The sequence below is a fragment of the Syngnathus leptorhynchus genome, chromosome 7 (genome assembly GCF_054491065.1).
Source record: "Syngnathus leptorhynchus isolate UIUO chromosome 7, UIUO_Slep, whole genome shotgun sequence".
In the NCBI taxonomy this organism is placed as follows: domain Eukaryota; kingdom Metazoa; phylum Chordata; class Actinopteri; order Syngnathiformes; family Syngnathidae; genus Syngnathus; species Syngnathus leptorhynchus.
In genome coordinates this window covers 7600293-7613553 of record NC_141201.1, presented here as the reverse complement: position 1 = coordinate 7613553, position 13261 = coordinate 7600293, and the positions used below count along the sequence as shown (strand labels likewise).

The 13261-nt window shown below is 41.0% G+C and overlaps 1 protein-coding gene across 1 annotated transcript in view; it reads right to left on the bottom strand.

Annotated features, from left to right (window-relative positions):
• Positions 1-2126: 2126 nt before the first annotated feature.
• LOC147054516 (ephrin type-A receptor 4-like) overlaps positions 2127-13261 on the bottom strand; it is a 42511-nt gene continuing 31376 nt past the window's right edge. The window contains exons 9-18 of the mRNA XM_085915886.1: positions 12560-12618; positions 12305-12418; positions 11676-11861; positions 8338-8399; positions 7740-7949; positions 7468-7617; positions 7121-7317; positions 6067-6225; positions 4757-5872; positions 2127-3454 (exon numbers count right to left, since the gene is read on the bottom strand). Coding sequence (XP_085772012.1) covers positions 5758-5872; positions 6067-6225; positions 7121-7317; positions 7468-7617; positions 7740-7949; positions 8338-8399; positions 11676-11861; positions 12305-12418; positions 12560-12618 — 1252 coding nt within the window. The 3' untranslated portion in view covers positions 2127-3454; positions 4757-5757. The remainder of the gene's footprint in view (positions 3455-4756; positions 5873-6066; positions 6226-7120; positions 7318-7467; positions 7618-7739; positions 7950-8337; positions 8400-11675; positions 11862-12304; positions 12419-12559; positions 12619-13261) is intronic.

Here is a 13261-nt window from a genome sequence, read left to right as displayed (position 1 = left end):
TAAATATACTTTTTTCGGTATTATAAGCCCGTACAGAATAAAGAAGGTGAGTATTAGTATTAATGAAAAAAAAAGACTAAAAAAAACTAACAAACTTGCTCTCTAAATGTAATAAACAGAATCTGAAAACCAAAAGTAAAAAATAAATAAACATGAACTATAATGAAAACTGCTAAATTCTTTTCCCCTTAACCAGAACAAATTTTAAGTGTCAAACTCCAGTCCTCAGGGGCCGCATTCCTGCATGTTTTCGAAGTTTCCCTCGTTCAACACACTTGACTCAAATGATCAGTTCACCCTCACGTTCTGCAGGAGCCTGATAATGATCCCGATTAATTGAATCAGGCGTGTTTAACTACAAAAACATGTAGGAATGCGGCCCCCGAGGACTGGAGTTTGACATATTGACAACATTAGCTCAATCAGCTTCATCGTTGTCACTCATGCTCGACTTAACGCTTCATTTTTTTCTTGCTCCATTTCAGAACTCAGTTTTCCCGTGTTTGTTTGGTTCACTGAGAGCCATGCGCCTCCTGTTCTCCTCTTCCATTACTCAGTTGAGAAAAGACATACCTTCACGCTGTGTAGCCACTATGGAGCAAAACCTCTATGTCCGCTTTCATCACTGGGTGTTTTCAACCATACTTTCTGCCTTTAATGTTTGACAACAAGCTCTGAGCTGAGAGATTTTAAATGCATTCCATACATTCCTTTTTCTTTTGACAATAAGCAGGTCTTTTTAATACCTAAAGTTAGAACAAATACACATGGTTCAGCAGTCTTTTTATATTTATGTTACATGACTGTGGAAGACCCTTCTCGAGCAGCTGCTCGTGTGGACATCTTCAAATCCAAATTTAAGACTCAATATTTTAGCCTGACTTTTTGACTGAATTAAAATTATGGGTTTTATCAATTTCTCCTCTTACGTACATATTCCTTTTTTGTGTTTAGGGTTAGCCTTTTGTTAGATTATTTTTAAATTGTATTTTGTTCATAAAATGCATTTCTATCAACGATATTAAATTAATGTTGATTTTGGCTCACATTCAGAAAACTGGTGAGCCCTGATTGGTTGTGTCCAGAGACAACTGTGATGTCATTTTCAATTTCCAGCAAGTGGCCAAATGATTGCCCCCTGCGATTGATTAAAAAAAGGTGGATTTTGCCTGTATAATTCATATTCCTCAAACGAAACATTAATGAGAACACTTTGTTCCGACTATTTGAACTGCAGAGAACATATTACAAAATGTTTTTTATGTTTTATTTCCTCTTCAAATATGCTAGTGTTGTACTATACCCATCACAGTCACATAAACTTCATTGCCATCTAAGATTACCTGATGACTGCGAAAGACAGACGTTTCCTGTTAACTATCTATCACTGCAAACTTTTAATTATTAATTGATGCGTGCTTATGCTGGTGTTTTTGCAATACATTTGCAAAACACAATTTGGCACTTGCATTCACCTCATTTTGTTCTCAGTCATTTCCCCATCGACCCCGTTCTCCGTGTTTCGCGTCTGTTCTTATCAAATCAAAGACTGCACAATCAGTGGTTTACCCCTGCTGGAAATGAGCACGGGAAGCAGATGTTATTTTGATTAAAACACACACATGTGTACAAAGTGGAGCTTAGCGACAAATCACCACCACTGGAGTCATGAAAACATACTAAACTTCCAAAAACAAATCCTTATGGTCCCTTATTTTATTCCAATGGCTAAGAAACTGCCTGCAGTGATACTTTGACGTACGTACTTTTTTATTACATGGACCCTCCCTAATTTTTTGTTTGATGCAATAAGGCACAGGTTTCAAACTCAAGGTGCGGGGACCAAATTCTGCCCACCGCATCATTTTGTGTGGTCTGCTGAAGCAAATTGTGTAGATCTACTTCATTTTTTAATCACAACCAAATAGCAAACTCTCCTCTGTGTATACGCTATGATGATACATTTTATATTATTATTTAGATTATTTTCACTGGTATAAATGGCTCTAACTAACAAAACCTGAAAAAGTAGCCCACCAAAAACTGTCACCCCTGCAGTGAAGCAGTCATATATATGTGGATTTGTGTGCATGATTAAGACTCAGAGGGGACATCATCTGGTTTCTACTGTATTAAGTGCCCTTTGGCACCGCTTTATTTTCTTCACTTGAGGCTATTATTTTACAAACTAGATATAAAAGGACATAAATAAATGTCATAACTTACATGTACCTATATCTCCTTGACAAACATAAACAAAACATATGATCATGTTGAAAAAAAGAGGAAAAAAAAAAAAAGAACATCAATGTTAGATCTACATGACTAGATCTTATGGCATTGGTAGATATACAATTTCCAACATAAACGTCTGTGGTTCGTTATTTTTGTTCATTTTGTTTTTTTTCTTCAAATCATCAGACATTGAAGTAAAGGAAAAACATATTTTACAGTACATTCTAGTTTCCTTCCCAACATGTCTTGCATATTTCCAAACAGGTCCCTTTTTTTGATCACTAAACCTCAAAAGTTACACATTACCAAGAGGAAAGAGCCGTAACACTGTATTAAGGACGGTGGTGTTTTTGTGAAGTGTCACTTATATAAGTTGAAAACATTCACATAAGTATAGTTTCAAGAGATCAAGGAACAGAGCAAATCAAGTCCTCTGGGTTATATCAATATATGTATGACATGTTTTGGAATAAAAATGAAAACTATCAGTCTTTCCTTCTTTGACACCTTGTCCTATAACTCATTGTTGTGCACTGCATGGGGCACCCCTTTCCCATATCCAGGGACTGTTTTATCATCACAAGCTTGACAAGTCCAACTTTTACTCAGAGGCTTTTAGTCACACTTGTCAGTGATCCTGTATCCAAATGTAACCCGTGAATCACGGCCAAAGCACAAACAGGTTGCTTTCCAGGAAACTTATAGAGTCCAGCTCACGAAGACAAGAGCAACATATTGTACAACATGTTTTCTTTAGCAAACAAGTGTATGTTGGCTTTTCACAGGTTTCACAGTGGCCTGTGAATGGACATGGTTAGTGTTTTTCAGGTATGCAAACAATACAACACAACATTCACACTTTAGCATTCGTTCACACACCCAAATCAGACTCCTCTTATTTTACATGCAAGCAAAGAAGAAACCAATAAGAAATCCTGAAACAACAACAAAAACAAAACAAAAAAAAACAGCCCTGCATCCATTGGAGCAGGGCTTTCTAGATTATATTACATTCTTCATATAGTCTTTTCCGATGCTCTTGCTCATTCAAATAACTCCAGTGGAGTGCTGGATGGTGGGAAGGAAGAACATCGTCTCAGTGTCAGGAGAGGCTGCAGTAAGAAGAAGAGGGTGTTGGAAGAGGAGGAAGACGATGAGGAAGGAAAGGAATTCTGGGGGTGGTGAGTGGAGGCAGGATCCTAAGGATGGACGACAGTAGCTGGGGAGCAAAAGAGATATGACGCATCAGTCATTGTGTTTGTCAATATCAGTGATTTCTGCTGGCCAGCCAGTCCCAGGCGGATTTATAAAACATTCAACTCGTATGAAACCAAAACTGGAGCATACAGGGACAGAGAGCGACACACAGCACTAGATAGCTAAGATAACTAAGTAAATAAATAATAATTAGATAAGTGTGCTTCCTGAAGTCTTTGAATGTATTGACACATCCGATGAACTCTTAACATCTAAAATAAATGTGACTACTGTACACCCATATTTTTTTTCCCTTGTACAGGGTTTCTAATCACATCGTTAGATGAATCAAGCCACTGCTTGAAAATATTTTCTGATTAGGGTAAAAACTTCAAACATTACAGACTAAACTATTCATATGTACATTCAAACCCTCATCATTTGAGTTATGGACAGTTCTTTGTTATGACATGAATACAGTGTCCTCCATGATTATTGGCACCACTGGTTAAGATATACTCAAAGCTTTGAAATAAATTACATTTTTATCGCCGAAGCATACTTTTATACTGAAACTTGTAGACATGGTTCACCACCAGACACCAGCTCCTCCTATGGCCATATCAGTCCTTAGACCTCAACCCTGCATGTAGGGGCTCATTTGATCACTTTGCCAAAGTAGAGAAGCAGGAGGAGGGAGACATATTTTGGGGAAATGAGGCGACACTTTTCAATCTCGTCATTGCTGCGTGTAATGAATGGACCGTCTGCGTGGCTGAATTACGACTGTTACCACAAATGGCCACTTTATGCGCCATGTTTTGGATTGAATTAAAGTCAAAAGTCAAAGTCAAAGTCCGCTTTATTGTCACTTTCTTCACAAGTCAAATGTAAAGACAACTGTTACTGAAAACAACTTTGCAGATCCATGGATAATGTCAGTCATCTCTTGAGCACTCAACCCCCACCCATGCTGAATGCATGTGACATATAAAATCGGATGTGTGTGGATGAGCGTTCACAACTTTCTTAATGTAAGATTTTATTCCATTAAATAAATGCACTAGAATTAAATATTGCATTTTCTTTTTCTCCCTTTCTTTTGGTCCTGTGTTATTTAGAGTAACACATTAATTTATTAGAAGCTATAGCGCATCTTAAGCAGGGTTACCAATACTTAAGAAAGGCGGTGTATATAATCAAAAGTGGTGCAAACTCTGTTATCGTCTATTTTCTCTTGTGTAAGGTGTCATAATACATTTTTCCACATGTGATAGCACAATATCACAATGCAAAGGGAAGAAAAACAAATACCAGTTCTCACCTTGATAACAGCTTGAGTAATCCTCAGTGGAGTTTGATGATTGTGATTCACTCCGTATCCATATTGCGGTTGTTGCATACATCCTTTTGATTAAATCCTGCCATGTGGTCCTTTGTCTTGCTGCAGGAATAAACCCTATTAAATCCAGTAAAACAATTGTCCACTGAGGAAGTCCTGTAGCAAGATGTGGAGGCCACCAGGGCTCTGATTGTGCGGGATGCATAGGGACGATCCGCGCAGTTTGTTTGTCAGAGGGGAGATAGGACATTTTTGGGAAGACAGGCCATTTGCTCCGGAAGATCAAAAACATTCTCGGCAATGTCCTGAGGGCAACAACAACAGAGAACTGCTACCAAAAAAAAAAAAGCCATGAGGGAGCAAACATGCATGGCCGCAAAATGAACACCCCCGCATCACCATCTTCCTGACAAAGCTAACATTGGATTTGTCTGAGAGCCGAGCTCCTAAATTTTGCGTGTGAGCTATCAAACAGATCCAGGTGAGTCAGAACAATGGCAGCTGGGGCAGCCCGCGAGTCCCACTGAGACAATGCATGTACGATAAACACGGTCACAAGAAGAAAGAAGATCTGCTCTGTGTATCAATCCACTAAGAAAGTTCCAAAAATAACACTTTGCCAATCAGAAGGACAAGCGGTTTCCCATTTGTCTTCCTTTTCCTTTCCATCCAATAAAGGCACTCCAGATTGGCCTATCAGAAGCACTTCCAGCTTCCATCTATCCGCAAATGTCTTTTCTCAGAAACAAACAAAAAAAGGGCAGAGTAAAGGTCTGAATTTTTGAAAAAGTGCTATTGTCCCCACTTTTTGCTTCATTTTTTCTTTCAGACCAAATTTAAAGTGCACAGATGAGGTAAACTATTTCTTCATAGTTTGTCTCTTTTCCAAGGTAGTGTTTTTTTTCTTTTTTTTCTTTTTTGTTTGTTTGTTTTTATAGGAAATGAAGTCCTTTGCGCCCTTTTCTTTCTCAGTTTTGAATCTCTCAGACAGGAACCATTCTGTCTTGCATCTGTTGCATCTGGGAGAGCATCCCTTGGACACTTGTCAGGATCTTGCTCTGATGTGCTGCTGAGGAGATTCCAATACTGGTCAGGTCCCTGCAAAGAGAGGAAGCACAGTTCAGACCAAAAACTAAAACCGAAAACGCTACAAAATGCATTAGAGCTGAATGTAAAATGGGAAAAACTACACATTTCTAAAGTGATGATCTTCTTAAAGTAACAGTCGTGCAAAAATAACCACTTAAAAATCCCATTGAAAGAGAACTGCACTGTAATAATGTCCTACTTACTCTTGTGTCATGTGGATCACCGCTTCTGGAGTTGTGTAACTGGCGGCTGTAAAATTGTCGATGTATCTCTCCATGCCAATGGCCTGAAGCCAGTCTTCTACTGTGCCCACAGCTGAGGACCCCTCGGGGCTACCGGGCTCCAGCAGAGTGGTGGTGGGCCTGATAAGTGATGAGAGGAGAGGAAAGATAGATGGATGGAGGAAGGGAGGGATAAATAAATAAAGAAATTAATTAATACATTTATTTATATTTCTTTCTTTTCTTTTTATTCATTCTTTCTTTCTCCTCTAGGCCGTTACAATTTTAATTGTGGCTGTATTATTTTCCTTCTGTATTGTAATAATTCCATCAAATGCATCAGCTACAAAACATTTTTACAGCCCTGGTCACATATGAATACACGCACACACCTCTCTCCCTCATTTATTCTTACAAGCTGTATTTATAGAATTCAGTTATGATAATTACTCCACAAGGAACCCCTTTTACATTTACTGTCCAACATTAGGTGAGCATGGGAAAGTGTGCTCAAACACTCATTAAATTCAAACAGACTTCCACTGGGCGGCATTGAGTCTGTAAACACATGTAGGTCATTCCTGACACATTCAGCCACTCAAGAGTAATAGCGTAGGAGCTGCAGGGTCATATTTGTTTTTGACTTGGCGTTACATCAGATCTCTCCACACAGTTAAAAAAAAAAAAGCAACATTCCAGAGTGTATAGCACCATTGAAGATAATAAAATGTCACAGAAACAAAAATATTGCTGTTTCTACTTTATCTTTCCTTTAACACATCATAAACATTAAGTAAAAAAGTACAGATACGCTACCAAATACACTAATCATTCACGTCACCAAACCTAGCAAAGTCCATAAAGACATTCTTAGATCCCTTTTGAGAGTCCTGACCTCAACGCTGTCAAACACCTTTGGGATATGTGAGCTCAGTTGCCCCATTCAACACCCGTAACCTTTGACCTCACAAATGTTTTTCTGGATGAAAGGAAAAAACTAGTTGGGTGCAGTTATATATCATTGTCCCCTCCTCACCTGACAACACCGTCTCCACCAGTCCTTTTCAGAGTGTTGGGGTTGCGAATCAGCTTATCCAACATGTTGACAATCTGGCCAAACTTTGGTCGTTCTGCCCTCTCTCTCTGCCAGCAATCCAGCATGAGCTGGTGGAGCGCTACGGGACAGTCCATTGGTGGGGGCAGCCGATAACCCTCATCAATGGCTTTGATCACCTATAAAAAAAAAAAAAAAAAGGGATGCTTCTGATGACTTTCAAACTCAATCGTTAATTTTTGTTCACTTTTAAGTTGATCAGTCAATGTAGACTGCTCAAAAATACCGCCGTGATTGTCTTCTAATAGGAATGAGCGTGTGTGACTTACATCTTGGTTGCTCATGTCCCAATATGGCCTCTCGCCATATGACATCACCTCCCACATGACGATGCCGTAGCTCCACACATCACTGGATGAAGTAAACTTCCTGTAAGCAATGGCCTCAGGGGCTGTCCAGCGGATTGGGATCTTCCCTCCCTATATTAATCAAAAATAACCTAATAAATAAAGACTGACAAAGCACACAATAGCAATGACATGTAGGCACTGTCAGCAACACACACACACACACACACACACACACACACACACACACTCACCCTGGTGGTGTATGCAGCCTCAGGGTCGTCCTCCAGCACACGAGACATGCCAAAGTCAGACACCTTGCAAACCAAGTTGCAGTTGACCAGGATGTTTCGAGCCGCTAGATCACGATGGACGTAGCTCATGTCCGAAAGGTACTTCATGCCTGATGCGATACCACGTAGGATGCCTACTAGCTGGATCACGGTGAAGTGGCCGTCATTCTTCTATAAAAAAGAGGGACAAGTTTTGGATGAAGTCAGATGCACGCTTCTTCTAAAAATAGATCACTGCTGATGGGACATTGTGATTGTTGGCGTTGAAAATGTAAACACTGGCAGGTATTTCTTTGAATTAAATTTTTCATGCTATTTGTCCAGGATGCTTGATGTTATTTATCCATTGTTAAGCAAACACAGAAGTGAAATCTCAGTAAATTCAACAAAATGCTAAGTCGATAAAGGAGTAGAATAAAGATTAGGGTGAATGTTTGTGAACAAAACGCTTGTAAGTTGGGTGGATGACATTAAAGCGATAAGATCGGATCAGTATACATCAGGTGTATCTCTCACAAGCACACGAGCACATGCACACACATAGAAACGCATGACTGACCCTAAGGAATGCATCCAGCGATCTGTTTTCCATGTACTCGGTGATTATCATCACTGGCTTACCTAGAGTGAGAGAGAGAGAGAGAGACAGAAAGAAAGAGAGAGATGATGAAATGATGCATATGACAGCCCAGCAGATTCCCAGTGGAATTTTGGTTTGTGTGTGTGCGTGTGTGCGTTCGTGCATGTGTGTGTGTGATTCAGTCTCTCTGTCACGCAGTGATTTAATTAGCTCAATGTAACGGTTGCCCAGACGTCCTCTTTCTCTCGCAGTACATGCAAAAGGATCTTCTATGAAACAAAACATGACTACACACTCTTCTGGCCTTAATGCAAGTATGAGCGACATTATGCGACAACTCAACGGAATCAGCCAGCCAGCGTCTGTTCGATGCACTGTTTATGCCCCTTACTGTCCCTTTGACCTTTCTCCTCACCAACGTTTGACACATCTGTCATTCTCGTCTGTGTTGCATATGTCCTTCTCCTTTCCATACATACGCAGTATCATCCCCTTTTCCCCATAACCTCGCCCATTCCTCTTTGGCCTTTTTCACCTATCTGACCCACGCTTCTCTTTGGGGAGCATCTGTGCCTTTATCTGAGCGGAACATGCGACTGGTAGCGTGGCTGTTCTCTTGTGAGTCTCTGTCTGTCTTTGTTCCCCAGTGGATGAGGGGGCTTGCAGGCAGGCGGAGGCAAGGTATGAAGAGAAGAAAGAATTAATTATGGCTTTTTCCCCACAATCCCCAGCAAGCAGATACCTAACCAGCCATGGCATCAACTCATAACAAGTGTTATAGTAAATTCCCCAGAGAACCGTTCCAAGTGGCACCGCTAAGGTGAAGTTAAAGGCTGACTGCAATGACAAATGCTGAGTTAAGGCTTGAGCTTGAAATACAACATCTCCAATGCGTTCTTGAAGAATATTCAGAGTAGCAAAGAGCTGATCTGTTGGCAGCTGAGGTCCGGAAGGTGACGTTCCCCTGCATAGCAAGCTGCTCGCCTTGCCAAGAGGCTGTCATTCACCCCCCCACCCGCTGCGTGACTGGCACACCATTAATCACGGGGTGCTCGGACGATGCCCCCAAAAGAGGAAGTGGATTTAAATTTGGGGGATCGCGGGGGCCCTCTCTGTCAGCCATCTTTGTTCCCTTTGTTGAGCGCCTCTGCCCTCGAGGCGCCAGTGATTGACAGCTCCCCAATCCAGTCTGAAGAGTGTCTGACCTGCGACCTTAAACTCTCGCCTTTTCAGCCCCGCCCTATTCCTCAAGGCTTATTTGCATGCTAATTCCATGTTTACTGAATACGCCCTGCCGCCTTTGGCAATGAACCCTGGGCAAGGACTCTCGAAAGAGGGCTGATTATCACCTGCCAATGAAACCGTATCAGGCAACAAAGAGACAATATTGGGAAATCAACAGGCAAACGCTCCTCTGAGGCACGCTCAAACTCAAAGACTAGCTTTTAATAACTCATCTGTTTTTAATTTACAGGCTTGCTTTATGTAGATTAGACATTTTAATCGTGACTCGATTTAAGGCTGAAGGCATGCAAATGTACTCTGGCAGTCCTTAGTAAAAGGATTCTCAAAAATTATGTATTTGAGAAGCCCATCGAGGTGTATTCATAATTAATATGTCTTAACTGGCTCTGTTGGACATGCCAACAAGTTCATGCCACATTAAAAATTCCTTCTAACTTTATTGAAATGGAGAGGGGAGTACAATTCAAATAATGGGTTTTTAATAGATTCCACCGACACACTCTAGTGTGAAGGGCTCATTTGCCCAAACCTTGAGTTGAGCTCTCAAAAGGGAGAGTAGAAGGAGGCGGAGAGTTAGTTATCAGATGCCCTTCTTGCTAAGGCTCAGTAGCCTTTCATGTTGGCGGCTATCACCACAGCACGGCTCATTGGTCTCCTCATCTAACCCTCAAACGCTTTGTCATTTTCAGCCGCTGGATCCTTCGCTTTCTTGGCCTCTCTGTTTTCTTTTGTTGCCATTCCTGTTGTTTTCTTCTGTCGCTCCTCTAATCCATCACCTTCTAACTGCCCGGCTGTCTTTTTCTCTGCATCTCTATTTGTACCTTCCGTGGCTTGTCTCCAATTTCTTTTCCCTGTGCCTGCCTATCTGTGGGCGTTTCCTATGCCTTTCTCAAGGCTTCTCGTTGAGGTCTGAGGGGTCATATAAGAGGTGATACATGTTGGAAGAGATAAGTAATTCCGCCTGAGCTGCTGTTCACGTTCAGGTCTTTCTAGGCCGTGCATGCATCTGTCTTGTGCGCGTAAAAGGGTCAGAGACAGTGTTATCGAGCAGCGATAGGACCAAGCTGCTGCTATGTCATGACACATTAAGGTCCTTCATCCATCTAACCTAAGCTAAGGCTGGCCCTCAGTTATCAGCCATCCCAAACACATACATAGAACACAAAGTGCACAGACATGTTGACAAGAGTTTTACCCAAACACGCAAGCGCCTCAGTCCTAACAAACAGAATTAGGACAAGGAGTAAATGGTGGAGCAAAGCTGGGGGTGGGGAGGGGGGCATGAAGAAGATAACACCAAGGGCAGAGGGAGGGAGATGTGACCAGTGTTTTGTGACCACGCAGCAGCAGATAGAGGAGGGATAGGGTATCACTCCCTAACCCCAAACACATTTAGAGCTGACACCATGATTAATGAGCCCAGTGCCGCACTACAGGGACTGTTCCTGGGCCATTAGCACCCCCTCAACCCCCTCACCATTTGCCCACCTTGCTCTATTTCCCCTTACCCTTCCCACAGACAATGCAGCCCGTCCATCTGGAAAAAGGCCACCCGGTGACAGCCTGACTGTGAAATACTCAAAACATACCCGTAGCGTTGGGATGCTAAAGCATTTGTAGTTTTGGTTCAAACAAAATCAGAACACCCTGCTATCAACTCACATATTAGTCTAGTTAGGTTAGATGATTAAATTAATAGAATTGTCTACAGCTCTTACAACCATGTGAATTTGGGCAAAGCAAAGTCTTTCCAGATAGGACTACTACTACTACTACCTAAAAAAGACATTTGTCTGAATCAACCTTCCACCAATGTCACCCACAATGTAGGCTAGAATGATTTATTGTTGCATTTTTTTAAGTGGTGGGTGTGGGTCTCGGGGAGGGTTGGGTAGCGCGATGGAAATGTATATGGATGTCCTTTTTGGAGTAATAAATATATTGTGTTCTGGACATTTTAATCAATGTGTTTGCGTGTTTGGGGCGTAGGCAATAATTGGAAATCTGTATATAAGTCAAGCTTACTAATGACTCATGTCTGACAGCAGTAGTAAAGAAAAATAAGCACATACATTTTGTAACGACACCCTCGAGGTGGATGATGTTGGGATGGTCAAATTGACCCATAATGCTGGCCTCAGCCAAGAAGTCCCTCCTCTGCTGGTCGGTGTATCCAGCCTTCAGCGTCTTTATGGCCACACAGATCTCTCTCTTGCCGGGCATTTTCAAACGGCCACTGCAGACCTCACCAAACTCCCCTGAAATAAACATGGTACTATTTACAGTGCATCCCCCTGGCGCCGGTGTTTGTTTTTTTATGTGTATGTTGGAAGGAGTCCTCTTTAAACATTGATCGGGGTCTCTAATCCCTTATTGCTGCTTCCATGCAGCCAGTTGTGCGGGAAGAGGCAAGAAATCGATATTGATTCTTCTCTTTATTGTTTTGTCATTGGATGTTTTGTCTTAACCTACAGAATTAGTACAACATATTTAGCTTCTAATCTCATCCTCAAAGACAGACATAATGTTATTGTCAAGGGAAAAAACTTTCAACATGAAGAAAGGCATTACTAGCATGAAAACAAATATGACATCATTCCATCCAAAAACACGTTCTCAGGAACATCTTGGCAAGAAAAATAAATACGTGACGAAACTGGCAAAATAAGAATTGTTTAAAATTATTTATTTTTTTACTTACCTACACCAATGACTTTCTCAATCTTGATACAGGAGGCATCAATCTCTTTGGCAAACTCACGTACAGCTTGGTTTGGGTCCTCATAGGTAAATGGATCAACATATGTTCTCACTCCTTAAATCGATAGAAAATGAACATTTTAGTCTCCTAATCTCTCTTCATTTTATCTTTATTTTAATTATGCAGTAGGCTACACCGCCATTTCTAGTGCATGGTTTTTGAATGACAGAATTTAGAGCTACATATTGTAAGTACCTTGATGTAAATGCTTTTCTTCATCAGATTCCTGCTTGGCTTTGCTGTACTTACTCCTTCTAGGGAGAGATAAAACCACAAGGACAGTTGTGTGTCATGAAAAAAAAAGTAAAGCAATTCAAATGGCAAAATTAAATCCTTAAAATGGGGTTTCCTTTAACAGTTTTCCGAAAATTATTATTTATTGTCATTTACAATCTTTTTTTTGCTTCATGGGACTGAACAGAAACTTAAAATTAAAGACTGAGAAGGGCATACAAGATGTAAATTTATGGAACAATATGTTAAAATCCCTGGGGATGACATTGATGCGCTGATGTCTGTGATCACATGTGCGAGACATTGTCCTCCTCCGCAATTGTGTAATGAGGGTTAACAGCTACGTGATTACAGTCCCTTCCCACAATCATCGCATGGCCGCAGCAACACAATGACACTGGTCATCACATGCATACAGTATAAAGGAGGCAAAGACAACCACCTGCTTGGTTGTAAAAGATGCAATCACATGGGAAGCCAGCACACACAATAAATCTAATTTATGACCCAAAACAAATGCACAGATGGAAATGACCATTTGGTTTGGTGGGCTCGCACACCAATCAACAAGTGAAAGTAATGTGCACACAGATTTCTAATGAATTCAAAACCTATTAATAGTTATATGGCAACAAAATTGTACTCACTCAGACACACACACAC